Below are 20,890 nucleotides of genomic sequence, written 5' to 3'. Positions count from 1 at the left end.
TCTAGAACTTGATTGTAGTCCACCTGTGGTAAATTCAATTGATGGGACATGATTTGGAAAGGCACACACATCTCTATATAAGATCCCACAGTTGTCAATGCATGTCAGAGCAAAAACCAAGCCATGAGGTCAAAGGAATTGTCCGTAGAGCTCCGAGACAGGATTGTGTCGAGGCACAGATCTGGGCAAGGGTACCAAAACATTTCGGCAGCATTGAAGGTCCCCAAGAACACAGTGGCCTCCATTTTTAAATGGAATAAGTTTGGAATCACCAAGAATCTTCCTAAAGCTGGCCGCCCGGCCAAACTGAGCAGTCGGGGGAGAAGGGCCTTGGTCAGGGAGGTGATTAAGAACCCGGTGGTCATTCTGACAGAGCTCCAGAGTTCCTCTGTGGAGATGGGAGAACCTTCCAGAAGGACCACCATCTCTGCAGCACTCCACCAATCAGGCCTTTATGGTAGAGTGGCCAGACGGAAGTCAGTAAAAGGCACATGACAGCCTGCTTGGAGTTTGCCAAAAAGCACCAAAAGACTCTTTGACCATGAAAAACAAGATTCTCTGCTCTGAAACCAAGATTGAACTCTTTGGCCTGAATGCAAAGCGTCACATCTGGAGGAAACCTGGAATTGTCCATACAGTTAAACTTAGTGGTGGCAGCATCCTGCTGTGGGGATGTTTTTCAGGGACTGTGAGACTAGTCAGGATCGAGGCAAAGATGAACAAAGGACAGCACAGAGCGATGCTTGACGAAAACCTGCTCCAGAGCGCTCAGGACCTCAGACTGGGGTGAAGGTTCACCCCAGACTTGGCCCAGACTTGAACCCTATCGAACATCTCTGGAGAGACCTAAAAGTAGCTGTGCAGCGACGCTCCCCATCCCACCTGACAGGGCTTGAGAGGATCTGCAGAGAAGAATGGGAGAAACTCCCCAAATACAGGTGTGACAAGTTTGTAGTGTCATATCCAAGAAGACAAAGCTATAATCGCTGCCGAAGGTGGTTCAACAAAGTACTGACTAAAGGGTCTGAATACTTAACGTTTTTTTGTTTTAATAAATTATCAAACATTTTTAAACGTTTTTGCTTTTTCATTATGGGGTGTTTTGTGTAGATTGGGGTGGGGGGGGGGGGGCAATCAATTTTATAATAAGGCAGTAACCTAACAAAATGTGGAAGAAGTCAAGTGATCTGAATGCTTTCTTAAGCACTGTATGTACAGTAAAATGCCTGCCTGCCGACACTTACTGCGTAGCTCACCTTAAATTTCCTCAGATAGCTTCCAATACCGTCTCTTCCCAAAACAAATCTTTCCAGAATCTTCTGTCTCGAGACCCATTGAGGCTAATAAATGGAGGGAAAAGGTGACCCTCACTAACAGTCCTGTGAGAGGGAGGGGGAGACATGGGGAGATCTTGTAAAACCCAGTGCAGAGGCTTTGACCAGAGGGAGCTTACAGAATCCATTTACCACGCTCAGCCCCGCTAACGGCCATCCACTGAACTGAAGACGGGTACATGGTGAGATCTAGCCCCAGCCCCCTTAATAGCCTTCAACTTCCCCAAATAGGCCAGACCTTTTAGAGCAAAATGGGTTTTGTCCCTCCAACCATTTTTAGGTCTCTAGACCTCCTGATTTATCATGTGGAAATCTCAGCCTAATAGCATAGTAAAGGTACTGGAACATTCTGTGAAATATGTTTGTTCTTGAGCAGAATTATAAAAATCCTTGTCGTTCACAATTTGTCCTCTCTTTCTCGCTGATCTTATCTCATATGCTCCTCTGAAGTCTAACGATCACCTTTTTTCCCTGTGTCTTCACGGTTGCATTTGAAATGTAACAACTCACTGGGTTGATGCTGTTTAGATATTCTCTGGGTAGCCCGGTCTCTCCTTCGGGCCTGCTGAAAGACGAGCGGTTCCTTCCCTCTCCATCATTTCTAATCCTGTTTTGGAAGTCTAGAGAGCACGGGCCCTGTTACAAATCGTATCAGTCACAACCTTGGTGACTTTTTAATTCACCATGAGGGGGACGGGGAAGAATCCCTTTAGAGACTGGAGCAATTCATCATTTATTTTATTTTCTTCTCCAGGAGAGATGATGTGCAGCTTTTTTTCTTTTTTTTTTGTAGATGACCTATCAATCGACTGGGGCTTTTATATCATCATAAAACAGGCCAGCCGCACCGCGGAATGAAAACTATAATGGGGGGCTATTTTTACCCTTCACCCGCCGTTCCAGTTTTATCATTTTTTTTTACTGTCTACAGAGCCACCTCCTGACGCGCAAACAGCGACAAGTAGTCTGTCCTTGATTCTGTTTTTAATCCGTGTGCACTTCATCAGGAGAGCACGTCCTTTTCCCAACTACAACCATTCGCGGATTTATGCATTCACATATGTAGAAATGTAAATGGCACTCCGCTCCCTTATGTCTGAGAAACTGCTGTCTGTTTCTTCTCTCTTCTTGGTTGCTTGAACTTGACTAATAAATAGTGTGATGGCTCTGTTGGTTTCTCACACTCTCTTCATCCTCGAATGAGGGATGAGAGAGAAGTTCTCATTAAGTGTCTGCGTCGTGAACAATTTCCCTCCGCAGGGCGTCCCGTTCTTTACTTGTCATAATTGGTTGAGGGCAGCACACAGAAGAATGTAAGTCACAGAACATAGCTACTGTCCCAGTGGGAACCCTTTGAGAGTAATAATTGGCCTATTCTCTAACCCTCCTCTGCTTCTCCCTCCACCAGTGGAACACTGTGACGTGCTGAGTAGCTGTCCGGAGGACGACCCCATGACCCCGGGGGACGACTGTCTTGATGCAGCCATCGATGAGTCCCTGCTGGAGACCAACCCCATCCAGTCTCCCCTGCAGGTGTTTGCAGGCATGGGTGGTCTGGCCCTGATTGCAGAGAGGCTGCCCATGCTCTACCCAGACGTCATCCAACAGGTTAGACCGCCACAGATACCCTTCTAATACGTCTAACAAACACCACCAGTCAAATAACCCTTTCACAGCCTGCTTCATTGGAGTTATTTCATTGTTGTCCTACAATGTTTAGCCCATGTTTCTAGATAGTGTGTTTATATATAGCCCATAATCTAAAGCCTTATATTTAAAGGGAAATTTCAAACATTTTCAATTTCATATTCATAATTTCCAGCACTACCCCAACATCAACAGATGTGAAAATTGCACATTTATATGTTTTGTAGTAACAAAGATGGTGTAAGATTAGTGTTTCCAATGATGACAGTGTGCATCGTGGGATTTTTAAAAAAACCTTTTTATTTTTTTTATTTTTTACCAATTATGAGTATGCATTTGTCTACAAATTGGTTGTCATTGGAAACACTTATCTTCAATCCATCTTTTTTTACCACAGAACATGGAAACGCAACGTTTTCACATATGTTGGGGTGGTGCTGGAGATGATGAAAGATTATGGAATTTCCCTTTCAGAAATTCAAGTTACCTTTCGTATATAGAGCATTCCAATGCGGATCTGCGGTTGCCAAAGTAATAAAGTGTCTTTACTGTTGGCCCAGCTTATTGAGAGGCATGGCAAGTCACTGGGTTTGCCATTCAGTCTAAATTCGTTTTTGTCTCCTCTGCGCTCCCCCGGGTGCTACATCATGCCTCCTAAAGGAAAGTAAATGGATACTTAAACAGTAATTGAGAGCGCATAGTGACAAGGTGAGTAGCTGGAATGCATTCTGAGAGCTGCCAGGTACTAAATCTGTTTTCTTTTGTTATTTTCTCCCCCCTTCCAAATTGTTGCAGCAAATTGAATTATTCAGGCAGTCTCCCAGAGCTACTGGTGGTTTGAAGCAGACGCCCCTCGAGGGCTACCAAGTGAGATTATTTGTTTTGTACTTAGCATTGTGATCGATATGAATCATATACATGACTGATCGTTGGTTGGTTTACCATAACCCTTTCTCAACAGGATATTACATCTATTCTGCCTTAGTTTAACCCTTTTGTCTCACTGGATAGTGTTTGTTGGGCACGCTCTTAAGGCTGTGAATAATTGAAGAGTTCCTCTCTCACCCTGAGCAAGACTATTAGCAAAGTCGACTTAAGGCATCGATATTGATGCAGGTGATGCTTTTCTGTCTACCCAGGACTGACTGTGTAGTGTTTTCTAATAGGTCTAATAGGTCTAATAGGTCTGTGCCCTTTGACCCACTGCTGTTTAATCACAGCACAGCCTGTTCCTGGACATCCACTCTGACTCTTAGTGCAACTGAGCTTGAATTGATTATATTGATCACAACTATGCATAAAATAACTGTATTTCTCTGCAGTGCTGCAGCTCCGATACTCGCCTTCATCTTAAAGGGATATGTCTGGTGTTTGCCTATGAAACCCTTGATCTTCTTCCCCAGATTCAGTTGAACTCGTGGATACCATTTTTATTTTTTTATTTTATGTCTTATTCGCAGGGCTCTATGCCAAGTCCCACAGCAGCTCTATGGATCTGAATAACAGCAATCTAGTTCCATATGCCCCCTACTACCCTCAGTGCATAAACACAGCACATGACCTTCAGATCCCATCCGAGTCAGCACATCTGTCGGCATTGTCCTCTAACCGCATTCTAACCCTGGCTCGTCCTGTGCAGGTGAGTCCTCCGGTGGTACCCTCCACCACGCAGGAGAAGCCCAAGGACAGCGACCAGTTTGAGTGGGTCACCATCGAGCAGTCCGGCGAGCTCGTGTACGAGGCGCCAGAGACCATGGCCGCCGAGCCGCCGCCCATCAACAAGTCGTCAGTGCAGACCATGTCGCCCATCCCCGCCCACTCGCTGGCGGCCTTCGGTTTGTTCCTGCGCCTGCCGGGCTACGCTGAGGTTCTGCTGAAGGAGAGGAAGCACGCCCAGTGTCTGCTCCGCCTGGTGCTGGGGGTCACCGATGACGGCGAGGGCAGTAAGTGACACGACGCCTCACACAGTTTTAGATGTGGTCAGGAAATCTCCTGACCCTTTCGATGGATGATTTTATAAGCATGTTTGTATTTGGGAACACCATTGGGGATGACCAGGTCCTTATGCTTCCAATAAAGGAAGCTGCTGCAGGTTTCCTAGCGACAAACATTGTCAGCCCTACTTATAGCAGTTAACCCCCCCCCCCAATGCTCAGACTGACTTTGTCAGTCAGTTGATCCTGCCAAGCTGTGGACCCAGCAGATCGATAATTCCCTGAATACATAGCGATCAGTGTCATAAAGTGGCCAACGCATGTAAATCGGCTCCTTAAAAGCAGCCGGCCCCAAGAGCGGGGAGATAGAGATAGAAAGAGAGGGAGAGAGATTTTAATCCCTCCATTTACAATTGAGGCACGTTTGTTCCCCCTGACGCGGCTCTTCCCCTGCAGTCCTTGAGACTACCAGTCTGCGGACCCTGTGGGTAATTTAGCCGAAGGACTCACTGGCTTGTTTAATATTGACAAGTCCTACCCTCTCATACATTACAACTCCTCCCCAGCCAACCTCTGCCTTCATTATTGATGCCTATTTAGTTCCTCTCTCTCCTTCAGGGCCTGAAATCAACTATGTTGTCCTGCCAATGTTTTTTTCTTTAGTCCTTGAAATAACAGCCCTTTAATGATTGATGGACAGTAGGCTGCCAGCTTGTTTAGTGACACTGGTCACATAGCACACCGTCAGCCTGCCATTTAGTCGGCTGTTATCTTCTCTGGCCTCATTCTCATAAGTGCTAAATCGATGTATCCGTCCTTTCTGGCCATTATTCCTCCACCTCTCCGGTGGTAATCTCTCACACCATCTCTCACACATTTATCCAATGATATTACCAATTCTCTTCTCCGACTGACTGGGTGTTTCTCAAAATGCATACTACTCTGCTCTGAGCACGTGAATTAGAGCACAGAAAGGGTCGGAGTGCGAGTCCAAATCAGCGTATGTGAAGCACGGAGGTTTCTTCTCGACGGCGTACTCCATTTATACATATTGTGACGCACGCATCGATGCAACTTCAAGGGAACGTATGCGCAGAAATATGACGCGCCCACGTAAAAAAAAATGATAGTATGTTTGTATTTAGCCCGTAATCTAAAGCCTTAGATCTCCAGCACCACCCCAACATCAACAGATGTGAAAATGTTGCGTTTTTATGTTTTGTAGTTAAAAAAGATGGAGTAGGATTAGTGTTTCCAATGACATTGGTGTGCATCGTGTGATTTTTAACTAATTATGAGTATGCATTGCGAAATTACCTACAAAATGTCTACTAAATGGTTAATTTCTTTGAAATCAATGGCACCCATTATTTGAGCTGAAGCGAGAGAAAATACACTCCGACTAAGGAATGAAATGTTGCCTATTGACATCTCATATGTTGCCTAACTACAATATTTTTTCTTAATGCGTTAATAAATACATGCTGTGTTAATTTTGGAATGTTTACCTGCCTACGTTACTGTAGCGCGTAAGCCCATAATTAGTAAATAAGGCTAACTGGCAAGCTACCTCTGTTAGCTAGCCAGATAGCCACAAAGAATTGTTAGCTAGCTACCGATGAAGAGTTGACATCTATCTTGCATAATATTCCTTTTATGTCATTTTTGCCTGTTGAACTATCTGGTTAGCTACATTATTACGATTCACACATCTAGCTGACAGTTGTGAAACGTTTGCTTTGTGTATATCTTGTTTTGTTTATTGTTGCCGTTGTCCTGCCTGGAAGAAGGTTCAGTGAAAGGTGAGGTGCAGCGTGAGGTAATACAGTAGGGGGAGTGCGAGTGCTTCTCAAATGTAATGTTTTATGCGTTCTCCACGCTCTAGTCCTCACAAGAACGTACCCAAGAGAACGTCATTGGAGAATGCACTCAGAGCATGAGTGTGTGGAGCATGGTAGTATGCATATTGAGAAAAACGCCCTGTCTCTCTCCCCTTCCTTGATTGGCTGTATCTCTCCCTACCTTCCCCTTAGGTCACATCCTGCAGTCTCCGTCGGCCAATGTGCTGCCCACGCTGCCCTTTCATGTGCTGCGGGCCCTGTTCAGCACCACACTTCTTACCACAGACGACGGCGTGCTGCTGCGTCGCATGGCCCTGGAGATAGGAGCCATCCACCTCATCCTGGCCTGCTTGTCAGCCCTCAGCCACCACGCGCCCCGTGTCCCCAACGCCAGTGGCAACTCCTCAGAGGTGAGGCCCAGACACGGAGCACACACCCTCACTCTCTCTCTCTCTCTCTCCTGGTGATGTGTGTGTGTGTGTGCTCGACAGAGCATGAATGAAACCACAGCTCACACACACTCATATGTCACCAGATGTGGACAGATCTCAGTGGAAATGTGTTCTGTCCATTTGCGATCTCTTGTGTGTTCACGATGGATCGAGGCCAGCGTCAACCTATTTCGGGTTGGGTTGACATGGTGTGTCAGTCTAGTCTTGTGTTCTGACGCTGCCTCCGATGAGTTTGGCTTGACGCAATAAGAGGTCCTCACTCTCCAGGGAGAAATATGTAGTTTTGTCTTTCCCTCAATGAGAGACAGGCGGTGAGGATCAGTCATGTTATTAATTACTCTACCTGGCAGGGCTTTACCCGGTGCTCTTATGCATATCGCCACTGAGCATTTGACAAATTGGGAAGTTGTTTAGTGGGAATGATAAGAGGCAGGTCTGGCTTTGAACAGACGTGTCCTTTGTATTATTGCCAACTCCACGCAGAAGGGAACATCATGAATAGGAATTGAATCATGGACTCTGACTGCCATGCCCATTAAATGGAGTGATTCGTCTTCTATCGAGGTTTCTGCTGGGCGTCAAGACTCACCCCCTGCTCAGAGCCTTTCAAAGTACTCTGGACTCTTCTAGGACCTCTGAGACTCAAAGATGACTAACGACTCAGATCAAAGACCAGATTTCGTCCACCAAATTGTATCGATCACCGTATTGATTTTGGTCACTAGAAGCTTAACCATGGCGTAGCAGGCGTAAAGGGAACGCCTGAACCTTGACCCCCCCCCCCCCCCCACACACATACTGGTCTTGATTAGAAGAAAAATAACTGTCGGGAGGGTCTCTTCTACACTGTTCAACCAATCCAGCGGGGGGTGGGAGTTGAGATGGAGTGTCGCCTTGTTTAATGTCAAATAGCGGAAGTTTGCATCACAGGCTCTTTCCATTAGCCTGAAAACCAGAACATCTGGTTGTTGGCGACTCGGCAGAGGCTAGGAGAAACTCAACACACCCAGCAATGCCCACCACAAGGGTCCAAGCGCCATAGATCACAGGCCTAAACTCAGCTAAACCGCCGTTGATGACATGTTCTATAGCAGGCTAGGCTATTACAGCACTACAACCCAGTGTGACTGTGGATTGTCTCAGCAGGCGCTCCAGTCCCCACACTAGTGTGGATTTATGGAGTTGTCAGAGTTGAGGACAGATCTCCGGGCTTATGGCTTGAGCGCAGGGCCAAAGTCCTGTCACAGTGGTAATGACTGTCCTCGAGGCGGCGGCCAGTTATGTGGCCAGAGATGAGACCGTGGTCAGAGCCCGGCGGACGGTCAGTCCACACACACATCTTTATCTGGGAAAGTTAGCCTCTTCCCTGATTTGATGTTCCAGGGCTCAGTGATTAATCTCCAACCTCTTAATACATAAGCATACCTCACCCCCCCCCCCCCCCCCCAGGACTGGGCCCTGCTTCGGTCATATACAAAACGCACACGATGGCCGTATTTGAAAATACAGTGAACTGTTCAAAAATCCCAGCGGCCTCATCCCACCTACTGTAAAAAAAAATCATTGTAAATGCTGTATGGTCTCCGCTGCGCCCCAGTTGACTGATAGACTTGACAGTGATCTCTATTGGCAGAGGTGCATGCACAGCTCCATTTAGCCGGTAACATTCCCGTAACGCTTGTGTGCACGTTGGGAGCGTTCCTGCGACGTTAAAGATGCGCTGGGAGAGCGCATCATTAGCCGCTTGTCAGTCAGCCCCTGCCATAGACCTTAATAGCACGCCGCGTCACGCCTGATGATCGCCAAAGCCGCTCTGTCAGAAAGGGTGCCGTCTCAAGAAGGCTAAACATTCTCCTCTCGTCTAACTCAGACATCCTTTCATATCCGTAGCTTAGCTCTCGCTAGGCTAACATGACCCCCCCCCCGCATCCCTCAGACATCCTTTCATGTCCATCTCTTTAGTTCTCACTATTCTATCTTCCCCCTCCCTGTTCCACTGGCTCTAGTGTCATACGCACAGCACCGAGTCAACTCAAGCAAACACCCGCCGACTCCTGTTTTTTTACTTTGACACGATCTCCTAATCAAACTGCTGGTTATGGCTTAGAGCAGAACTAAAAGTGCCTCAAGTGTATAACAGGGCTGCGACAAGCAGGGACTGTGGGTAGGCTAGTTATGTTTTGATTTGATATTTTAGTTTTTTACCTGGAAAACCAACATTGGGATCTCAATTCACCTTTAATGTGAAGACTGACACTTTCAAAGGGAAGGTAATCTTGTTCAATCCAAATGTGCAGCCTATGCTGCATTCATTATAAATTGGGGTGTTTTGCTGGTTTCATGAGCTTATGGAATGCTATTATCTGTAGTCCAGGCCTATGTTGTCATCACAGTGGCCCAGTAGGCTAAACTTTCCCCCTGCTTATTGTCTGTGCTGTGCTGATGACTTTTTCTATGGTTCTGTCTGTCCCCAGCCAACGGTGTCCAGTGGTCATGGAGGGGGCACCAGTGAGGAGCAGCAGCTGTACTGGGCCAAGGGCACTGGGTTCGGTACAGGCTCCACTGCCTCAGGCTGGGACGTGGAGCAGGCCCTCACCAAGCAGAGGCTGGAAGAGGAGCACGTCACATGTCTTCTGCAGGTAAGAATCCCCTATGCCAGGGTTTCCCAAACTCTGCCTGTTCCCCACCCCCTGCTAGCACTACACAGCTGATTCAAATAATAAAAGCTTGATGAGTTGGTTATTTGAATCTGCTGTGGAATGCTAGGGCATGGACCGAATCCTGAGGGTTTTCCCCAATGGTATAAAAGTGTTAACTGGCTAACAAGTCAGTTAAGAACAAATTCTTATATACAATGACTGCCTACACCCGCCAATCCCGTTCGACGCAGGGCCAAAAGTGAGCCGCCCTATGTTACTCCCAATCACGGCCGGTTGGGATACAGCCTGGAATCGAACTAGGGTGTCTGTGGTGACGTCTCAAGCACTGAGATGCAGTGCCTTAGACCGCTGCACCACTCGGGAGCCCTATGCTCTTACGTACATTACAGAAGTACTTCCTGTCTAGTTACCCCAGGGTAGAAGGTTTAAAATCGGTATAATGACAAGTCTGTAGACAATTAGAATGCGACAAGTGTCGCTAGTGAAAACATAATTTATACTCTGGTGGAATGTCTGTAGACTGTCGCTCAGACTGCCGGTTTCCTTGTCGCACAGACATGGAAAAAAGTGAATGCCTCTGACTGTTGCATTGTCCGTTGTCGTGGTTACTGGGCTGCTGCAGCAACAAAAGCAAATCTATTTTGGACAAATTATACAATTCTCAGATGATAAAATTACCTACTTTTATTTCTAAACACTCACAACCGTAAGCTATTTTCTGTAAGCTCGCCATCATTAACTTGTAAATAATGTTGTGGGTTTATTTTCCTATAGCTACTTTTTATTCATTGTTAAAGTTAAGACGTGGTCAGCTATACTCTGGTCATTATTTGTACTGGCTATCCAGCTTGTTAACAAGCTAGCAACTAACCAAAACATTGTTTAGAAAGTTGCCTTTCTTGCTAGGCTGACATTTACTAAATACATTTTTAAAAGGATGGGTTTATTGGTGTTTAAAGTAGTGCAAGTATGCTATTTGGAGCACCGGGCTGCTGATATCATGCAGTGGCTTATTGTTTATATTTCCATAACCACAAGTTTGATGTTGGCCGACCAATAGAATGTTCATGACATATCGTTAGACCAACTGTAAAACAGCCTTAAGGCTTACATGTGTTGCTAAAAGTATATGTGTGCGCCACTTATTCTGTCTGTCAGGTGCTGGCCAGCTACATCAACCCAGCAGGCTGTGTGAGCCACGGAGAGGCCCCTACGGGGGAGAGCAGGGGCCACAACAGCAACGCCCTGCCCACAGTACTGCAGGAGCTGCTCAGCCAGTCCTGCCTCATTCCAGCCATGTCCTCCTACCTACGCAACGATTCTGGTGAATGAACACTCTTCTTTAGACTTTGTTTTGAAAGTTTCCATGTAGGTTATGATAACTCCCGTTTAGGATGGCTTTGCCTTTATTGAAACGGGAAAGTCGAAGGCAAATCTCACAACAATTAATTTGATAGGTTGAACGTACACTACATGGCAACAAGTATGTGGACACCCCTTCAAATAAGTGTGTTAGGCTATTCAAGCCACACACGTTGCTGTCAGGTGTATAAAAATGAGCACACCGCCCATGCAGTCTCCATAGACAAACATTGGCAGTAGAATGGCCCGTACTAAAGAGCTCAGTGACTCTCAATGTGATAGGATGCCAACTTCCAACAAGTCAGTCAAATTTCTGCTCTGCTAGAGCTGCCCCGGCCAACTAAGTGCTGTTATCGTGAAGTGGAAACGGCTCAGCCGCTAAATGTTAAGCCACACAAGCTCACAGAACGGGACCGCAGAGTGCTGAAGCGTGTAGCGTGTAAAAATCGTCTGTCCTCTGTTGCAACACTCACTACCGAGTTCCAATACTGCCTCTGGAAGCAACGTCAGCACCATAACTGTTCACCATACGCAATTTCAAGCTTCGGCTGCAGTGGTGTAATGCTCGCCGCCGTTGAGCTCTGTAGCAGTGGAAACGCGTTCTCTGGAGTGATGAATCACGCTTCACCATCTGGCAGTCCGACGGACAAATATGGGTTAGGCTGATGCCAGGAGAACGCCGAATGCTTAGTGCCAACTGTAGAGTTTGGTGGAAGAGGGATAATGGTCTGGGGCTGGTTTTCATGGTTCGGTCTAGGCCCCTTAGTTCCAGTGAAGGGAAATCTTAACGATACAGCATACAATGGCATTCTAGACAATTCTGTGCTTCCAACTTTGTGGCAACAGGTTGTAGAAGGCCCTTTCCTGTTTCAGCATGACAATGTCCCTGTGCCTTGTGAGGTCCATATCGAAATGGTTTGTTGAGATCGGTGTGGAAGAACTTGACTGGCCTGCGCAGAGCCCTGACCTCAACCCCATCGGACACCTTTGGGATGAATTGGAACGCTGACTGCGAGCCAGGCCTAATCGCCCAACATCAGTGCCCGACCTCACTAATGCTCTTGTGGCTGAATGGAATCAAGTCCCCGCAGCAATGTTCCAACATCTAGTGGAAAGCCTCGCCAGAAAAGTGGGGGCTGTTATATCAGCAAAGGGGGGACCAACTCCATATTAACGCCCGTGATTTTGGAATGAGATGTTCGACGAGCAGGTGTCCACATACTTTTGGCCATGTAGTGTATCAGCACTGGTTATGATGAAAGATGATACCCTTTAAAATATATATATATATATAATTTACATTTCAGTACTGTGTTTCTCATGATCTATGGCTTCTCCTGGTCTCCAACAACATGTGATGGTAGTTATGTCCTCCTTGGGTGAGGTGGGTTGGGTTTGTGTGCCAGTGCAATGTAATTTATCTTCTTACCTTTGGGGTTGCTCCACAGTTTGGGGACCACTGGAATATAAGACCGCATAGTTGTTTTCAAATGTTACGCTGAGGGTAGTAGGCTATTTATGTGTTGCACCTTTCCTCACAATTGTTTTCAATGTTCGGACTCCTATTCTACTCAATTTATTGATGAAGAATTAGTCGGAAGTGCAATATATTGTGTTGGAATTACAATGACTTTTCTAAAGGAGGCAAACTATTAGTAGGAGAATCTTTTTTTTTTCTTCATCATCGTGATGTCCTTAGATGAGGTCTTTTATGTGGAAGACTGTCTTTTCTGCAGCTAGGCAACCTGGTAAATTGCAGTGAGAGCGTGTGTGTGTGTGTGTGTGTGTGTGTGTGTGTGGGGATCATTTGCTTGATGAGACCACAGATGGAGCTGCAGGATCTTCCTCTAACATGGCTATTGCTTCTGGGGGGGTCGACGCTCTCCAATAAATTTAAATAAACAATTTAAATGATATTTATCCAAGCTTTCAAGATACCCATCCACTTATGATTCAGTTTTTTTCATGCGTGAGACCGAATAGATTTTGTCTAATTTGTTACTTGTGACTTTGTCTGGTAGTAATTATTATGAGGAAAATTGGATGACATTTTATCTTCTGACGATAGGAAGTGTCCACCGCTCGACACGATCTCATTCTCTATGCTGTGTTCTATATTTTTTTAATATGCAACAGACGTTTTTGTTAGAAATAATTAGTTCCCCGCACCGAGCAAGTCTTAGAACCTTTTGTCCCTCGAGTATTGTGGTAGAAAAGTTTAGTGAAGGTAATTCTTATTCTGAGCATGTAGCATCGTCATTCTACAGTGCTTTCTGTGCGGAGTCGCTACTCTGATGTGATCAGGGTCTGAAAAGGTTTTCTGTGAAAGCAGGATATGATGGTAATCCTCGAAGGTAATCCCTAGTCCCTGGTGGTGAGGGCTGACCCAGAGTTAACTGAACACTGAGTTAAATGATGGGTCAGTCCATTGCTCTGACTAGGTTTGCTGTCTGTTCAGCTGTGACCCTGGGGGTTTTCAGAGGAGTTTGCATAAACCAAAGTTACAGAATGATCCAGAATAACTTGGCTACTGCTCTGTTCAATCATTGGGAATAGTGAGTTCAATATCATTATGTTGGACGTTTTTTACGTCAACATTTTTCAGAGACAGCCATGTATGCATTAATGAATCAATCATACAATCAATTTTACTTTGTTTTTAACAATAACATAATGGCAATCATTTATTTAAATGGTTCTCTATTTATAAATGAAGATGTAGCCAAGGCCTATTCACATGAATGCATATTCAGTAAGTGTGTGCATGCATTGTGTTATTGAGCTTGTGTTTGCTGATGTCATCTGTATCCACATGAAAATCTGTTTCCCTTCCATTTGGGACTTATTTTCTTATACTGGTCAACAACATTTGCATAGAAGTAGCTTGTTTTAAAAATGTGTGCACGGTCTCTTTAACCAGTAATGACGTCGTTTACGAGGCAAGAATAATATGTATCAATAATTCATTCTTATGTGGTTTCTTGCAATAACCCTCAGACTTTTAAAGAACTGTGATTCCTAAAAGATGTGTCTGGAGATTTGGTCAACTCCGTCAGATTTGTCTAAAATCCTAAATGAATCAGGAATGAGCAAGGGTCCGCTATACCATTAGGACCCCTTATGCATGTCCTCATTACAATGTAGTTTAATAAGACCACTCACGGTCTATAAAGTTCGACTTTTGATAGATTTAAACAACAATATTGGCATCATGGTCACATCCCTAAAGTGTCAGCTCCCTCTGCCTGATAGAAAATGAATTTTGATTCAAGTGTGTTACATTTAATTAGATTTTAGTCATAAAGCATCTGAGGGAAAGCAAAATTGCTACTGTATATACCACTTTAATGAAGAAAAGTGAAATTTTTCAACTCTGTAAAATATCAACTCAGATTTTGTTTAATGTCATCTGATAGAATAGTGTTTATTGGGGATTTTCAAATTAGTCATTTTACTAATGTTTGTATTTAACTTTTATTTTTAGAGGCAGACATGTCAATTTTGAGTATTTATGAACTCTGTCACTGGAGTATTTTGTCAATATTCTGAAAACCTTTGAATCGCTGTTCTGCCATTTATACTTAATGTATTTGCGTGCTAGACGAAAGTGAGGATATTTGCTCTATAAATGTTTTATGTTCTAAATCTAGAAAAACACGCCAAAAATACTAACAAAGTTAGCCCTTGAGCATGTATTAGTCCTATAAAGCAAAATCTGAGGTTAGGAAGGGATATTTAAAAAAGGCCACTTCATATTCATTTCCAGCACCACCCCAATATCAACATGCGTGTTTGTTTTGTAGTGAAAAAGCGAGGAATATAAGTATTTAAAATGACATCAAACAATTAGCAGGGAATACCTAATCATAATTGGTTAAAATCACACGATGCACACCAATGATGTCATTGAAAACACAAATCTTTCTCCATCTTTTTTACTACAAAACATAGAAACACGCAATTTTTGCATGTTGATGTTGGGGTGGTGCTGGAGATGATGAATATGAAGTTGGAAGTTTTAGAAATGTCCCTTTAAACAATCATGGTCTTAAAATACTTTTTGGGCAGTAATTGTGAAGATGAAATGCCTTTTTATGTTGTCTGACGGAGTTGAAATAAATCCAGTTGCATTTTTATTTATTTTTTATGATTAGGTTCCTTCACATGGTCTGATAGCTGATACTTTGGTCTATCAAAATTTTGTTAATATTAAGACAAATATTTGTGGGGGAAAAAGTAAATTTGCCCCCTCATTCAAGAATCCTTGAATGACGCAAAATATTATCTCAGCCTAATACTGCACATTTTTCTCTGCCCCATGAGGGAACAAAATGTCTACTACATTGCGGGGTTGCGCTGCGAAACTGCGCTACGCAACTGAAGCTACCGGTATCTTCTTGCATTGTAAAGTTTTCTTGCCTGTATGGGCGTTGTTTTGCGTACAGTTACTTTTCTTCATGCTGTGTCACATTATTCAAATGTGCTAACTTCTGTGCAGCATAAGTGGGGAGCTAACATGATGCAGCCCATTCTCCCAGTGCAGGTTAAGTAGAGCAGGCACAGGGCTTTCACGCTCTGAGGACATTGGCTGACAGTTGATCCATGAGACACATTTGACAGAATTACCGAAAGTGATAACTTCTAGTACCGCACTGTTTTTCATGTTCAAGTACAGACGTTTGAGTAGACTGTGAAGCACTAGTGGGTATAGTAGAATCCATCCACAATCTGTGGGGATAGGAGACTCTGTGGTGATCTATCCACATTTTGTGGTGAATTTATGGTTCGCTTATGTTTTTGTCCAGTCATTTATGAATATTAACAGAACAGTTGCTCACAGACCTTTATCCATTGCCAGGAATAAAATGGCAAGTTGACACACTACCAAGGAAATAAAATAACCTTGAAAAAACCTTTTCATTGCATTCTCTCTACACATACTTTGCTTATAATGAACCCTTAGCAGGAGACATCACTTTCCTGACTATGGACAGATTATTGGCATGTTTGATTTTGACAAGGTGCATAGACTCGCCCTAAAATGATTTTATGCTTCTCAATCTGTTTGTTCTGAGCTGAAATGGGCAGGTAGGCCTGTATAAATGTAGCCTCCATTCAGAAGGATTTGCTTTCTAACGTAATTCAATAATAGTTGCATATCAGGTGGCGGTAGCTAATAGCTTTGTGTATGTAACCGCAACTGCCGCTTTGTCCGATGTTGTCAGTGTGTGTCTGTTCCTGTATGCGTGTTGTGGTGTGCATTAATGCGCCCCTGGTCTCATAATTAAATAACAACAGATAAAGAGATGAGTATTGTAATTGGTCCTCATTATCTTTTAAATGCCTCAGACACGCTCGAGCCGGGGCCGGCTGCTATTAAATCACATTATGTTTACTGCCTCTTCATTGTCGCTGGCCTTTCTCCTATGTCATTGTTGTGATTAAACATTTGCCTTTTTAAAATGGACTAATATTTCAATTGACATGTTTTATCACCCAATTTAATAACAAATTGTGTTTTTGGTGATGAATCTCCTGTGCAGTATGGTCAGTTAAGTCGGTTCCGCGTGTGCGCTGATGGAAGCCAAGGGCTCCTCTCACTCTGTTGTATCGGCGCCAGCCCTCAGAGCCATGAGCTGTCAATCAATGTCAAGAGGTTGCTGGTAATATAAAAATGAGAAGAGACCTAAGCACTCCTGACGTCTTTTTTAAATTGTCATTTTTTATATAACGTGCTGCGCTGAGGAGTGGGGGGAGGGGGTGTTCCTTCCAAAAAGCATTAAGTGCAAGGCAGGGGGCAGTCAGCCCTGGGAGGTTGATAACTGTGGGTGTGGTGACAGAGCCAGACTTGGTATTCAGTAGGAGTGTGGCACTAATGATCAACTGTCATATGCTGCTGGAAGGAGGGATTGAAACCTCCATCTCATTTCTACTTAATGTACTGCTTTCACTTTCCATTTTGTCTACCATTTACCTTCAATGGCGTTGCATTTTTTTATTTTATTTTTTACATGATGCTTGTAGAAAGAGCTAGCACAATTGCCGTATACCGGTGTAGCTGATGGTTATGGATGAAGACAGTCATGAAAATGAAAACTTCATAACCGTTTAAACCTTTTGGTGTGGAACAAACCGCTGACTGAAGACGGGATGGTCGGGCATCCGTGCGTTTGAGTCCGTAACTTGCTGAAACAAGCAAAATAGTCTGGTTGCCAAGGCAAAGCCCCCGCAATGCAGCTGCACATATAGAAATATAATGAATAGAATGGGCTTGAAACCTAGCGATTTGACTGGTAAACTCATGGGTACACATGCAATATTCTGTCGTGAGAAGGAATTCCCCTCGACCACAAATGGGGGGGTTAGGGTTAGGGTCATTGTAAAAGCGCCAACTGCTGTGTTTAATGTACATGTAACCAGATAAAACAATCCTGACTTATAGTTCACAGTTCTCCCATGTAGGGAATTAGAGCCCTATGGCTTCAGGTTATTCGGCGTGGGAAATTGTGGGGACCAGGTGTCCAAGTAGGCTACACGTAGCTATGTGTTGCGAAAACATTTCCTCACAGGTAAGATATTGAACTTGTTTAGTATAGTCTGTTTGTAACTCCGCTCACTACTTGTAGCTGTATAGTCAGTTTTGTTTGTTGGTCTTTGCTAGCTTAATATTCCAGTCGTTAGCTGCTAGCTCCGTCATGACAAGGGGCATGCGGGAAGCCCTACGTTACATTTTTTACAAGTAGTGAGAATGCTCAGGAGCAGTTGATGTTGAAAAGCAATCTTTAGATATGTTGTGCTTTTGACTAAAACAAGTTGACAACAAGAAAGTGTTTGAAAAAGGTTGTTTTTGCAGTGAGCCAATGGGGTAAACCATGGGTTGTTTTCCCCCAAGGCGAGTGGGCTGCGACATTCTATCTAATACCGACTGGGAGTATGCCTGCCTGGTATTCTGACGCAATAATTCCATGGTAATGTTGAATGTTAATTCAAATGATGCTAACTTATGTGGCTCATGCAAATTATTGAGTTGGATCAACAAATCACAGCACATACACTACATGGCCAACATTATGTGGACACCTTCTCGTCGAACATCTCATACCAAAATAATGGGCGTTAATATGGAGTTTGTCCCCCTTTGCTGCTATAACTGCCTCCACTCTTCTGGGAAGGCTTTCCACTAGATGTTGGAACATTGCTGCGTGAACTTGGTTCCATTCAGCCACAAGAGCATTAGTGAGGTCGGGCACTGATGTTGGGCGATTAGGCCTGACTCGTAGTCGGCTTTCCAATTCATCCCAAAGGTGTCCGATGCGGTTGAAGTCAGGGCTCTGTGCAGGCCAGTCTAATTCTTCCACACCGATCTCGACAAACCATTTCTGTATGGACCTCGCTTTGTGCACAGGGGAATTGTCATGCTGAAACAGGAAAGGTCCTTTTACAAACTGTTGCCATAAAGTTGGAAGCACAGAATTGTCTAGAATGTCATTGTATGCTGTAGCGTTAATTTCCCTAAACTGGAACTAAGGGGCCTAGACCAAACCATGAAGAACAGCCCCAAACCATTATTCCTCCTCCATCAAACTTTACAGTCGGGCAGGTAGCTTTCTCTTGGAATCCGGCAAACCTCGATTTGTCTGCCGGACTGCCAGATGGTGAAGCGTGATTCATCACTCCAGAGAAGGCATTTTCACTGCTCCAGTGTCCAATGGTGGTGAGCTTTACACCACTCCAGCTGACGCTTGGCATTGCACATGGTGAGCTTAGACTTTTGTATGGCTGCTCAGCCATGGAAACCCATTTCATGAAGCTCCCGACGAACAGCTATTGTGCTGATGTTGCTTTGAGGCAGTTTTGAACTTGGTAGTGAGTGTTGCAACTGAGGACAGATGATTTTTACGAGCTTCAGCACTCGGCTGTCCCGTTCTGTGAGCTTGTGTGGCCTACCACTTCGCAGCTGAGCCGTTATCGCTCCTAGACATTTCCACGTCACAATAACAGCACTTAGTCGACCGTGGCAGCTCTTGCAGGGCAGAAACTTGACGAACCGACTTGTTGGAAAGGTGGAATCCTATGACGGTGCCACGTTGAAAGTCACTGAGCTCTTCAGTAAGGCCAGTCTACTGCAAATGTTTCCTATGGAGATTGCATGGGTTGTGTGCTTGATTTGATACGGGTGTGGCTGAAATGGCCGAATCCACTAATTTGATGGGGTGTCCACATACTTGTAGTGTATTATAACATATTTTACTTACTGCTTTGCTCCCTATGGGTACAATAGCAATGGCCGCCAGTCCACCCATTATGCCATCATTGACTTGAATGGGGATGCCCATTCTTTTCATTATATTTCTATGGCAGCACCTGCAGTCAGGAGGAGAAAGTGCCAAAATAAATACAATTCAAAAGATAATTACGTTTATTTTTGCTATTTGAACGGTTATTACGGTGGCCACAGTCATTTGGTGGGCCAATTACCGTCTTCCAAAATTCCATGACCGCCACAGCCCTACTTGTATAAACAGTTATATATTTTTTTTAATGATTTGGTGACATTTTTTCTGTAGGCCTAGGTCCTTGCAGCTTGGATTGCGTGGTGTTTCGGAAAAGTGCCGCTACCTTTGCTTCAGGGATGACACCAAACGCATCAATCTTTCTTTGATCTCTATTAAGATGGACTACTCCAGTCCAAACCCATTCTCATACCATGCACCATTCATCCAGTGTCGATACATTAAAAACCTGGCTACTAGCTTTATTAAAAGGATAACACACTAGATGACATTAAAAGCATCATTAAGGCTACACCACCACACTCCTCTGTCTCCATTCATGCTCTTCATCCTCAGTGTGCAGCCTAATAGTGCTGTGATGAATTTCTTAGCCCAGCCTACTCATGCTCTCCTAAGAGGCACGGGGGGGGGAACCCTTTGTGTCCCATTGCTTAGTGTGGCCCCTGCCTGCCCCTCTTCCCATCCTCCCTCTCCCCTCAGTCTATCTGCCTCAGGCCACACTCATTCCTCCTGCTAATCTCCCAACTTGGCCGCGCCGCTTGCGTATTATTCCACATTAGTCATCGGGTGTCTTGGCAATCCTTTTGGGACGCATTACACCGCTGCGCACTCCATCACAGGAAGTTAGACCATTAGTGAGAGGTAATGCCTTTTAATGTCACTGCGAAACTAATCTATTTGAATTGAAAATGACATTTATTTCTCCCCACGCTCACTCCCCTTTTACCCAACCGCCCTCGCACGTGAACCTCCACGCCCCCGCACCTCACCGTCCTTCCGTGAGCGTGTTAGGAACAGCTTGTTAAACAGGACAAGCATCTAGTCCACGCTTTTGTGAAGCGTTCTCTGTGAGGTGTATTGGTGAGGAATACGGCATTTGGGCCAAGCGCTTCTATCTACGTGCAGAAACCATGAGCGGAGATGGCTTAGCTCCACAGCATTAGCATCTCCTCCGCTCTTCCCTCGTGCCTTCATTCCGATTCCACCCTTTTGAAAAGCAGATGTGATTTAAAGCCGTCTGTGTTTAATGGGCCTGTACATTGATGTAGTGGGTCATCTGAACAAGGGAGGTTTCCAGAGAGGGGGCTGGACGGGTTATTCATGGCCGAGACCCCATAATCTCATGGAGGCCCTTGTGGGGATTGTG

At 44.7% G+C, this 20,890-nt stretch overlaps 1 protein-coding gene across 21 annotated transcripts in view; it reads left to right on the top strand.

The window, feature by feature from the left end:
• LOC129851277 (baculoviral IAP repeat-containing protein 6-like) overlaps positions 1–20,890 on the top strand; it is a 143,749-nt gene that overhangs the window by 68,655 nt on the left and 54,204 nt on the right. For 17 of the 21 annotated variants that reach the window (XM_055917720.1, XM_055917776.1, XM_055917814.1 and 14 more), the window contains 6 exons: positions 2,743–2,942; positions 3,777–3,848; positions 4,621–4,924; positions 6,949–7,166; positions 9,683–9,847; positions 11,027–11,192. In XM_055917720.1, the coding sequence (XP_055773695.1) occupies positions 2,743–2,942; positions 3,777–3,848; positions 4,621–4,924; positions 6,949–7,166; positions 9,683–9,847; positions 11,027–11,192 (1,125 nt within the window). The remainder of the gene's footprint in view (positions 1–2,742; positions 2,943–3,776; positions 3,849–4,620; positions 4,925–6,948; positions 7,167–9,682; positions 9,848–11,026; positions 11,193–20,890) is intronic. The other 4 variants (XM_055917791.1, XM_055917806.1, XM_055917868.1 and 1 more) reach the window with 1 other exon arrangement.

This window comes from Salvelinus fontinalis, chromosome 1 (assembly GCF_029448725.1).
Source record: "Salvelinus fontinalis isolate EN_2023a chromosome 1, ASM2944872v1, whole genome shotgun sequence".
In the NCBI taxonomy this organism is placed as follows: domain Eukaryota; kingdom Metazoa; phylum Chordata; class Actinopteri; order Salmoniformes; family Salmonidae; genus Salvelinus; species Salvelinus fontinalis.
Note: the sequence above shows the minus strand (reverse complement) of the source record. Positions and strands in the feature narration are given on the sequence as shown.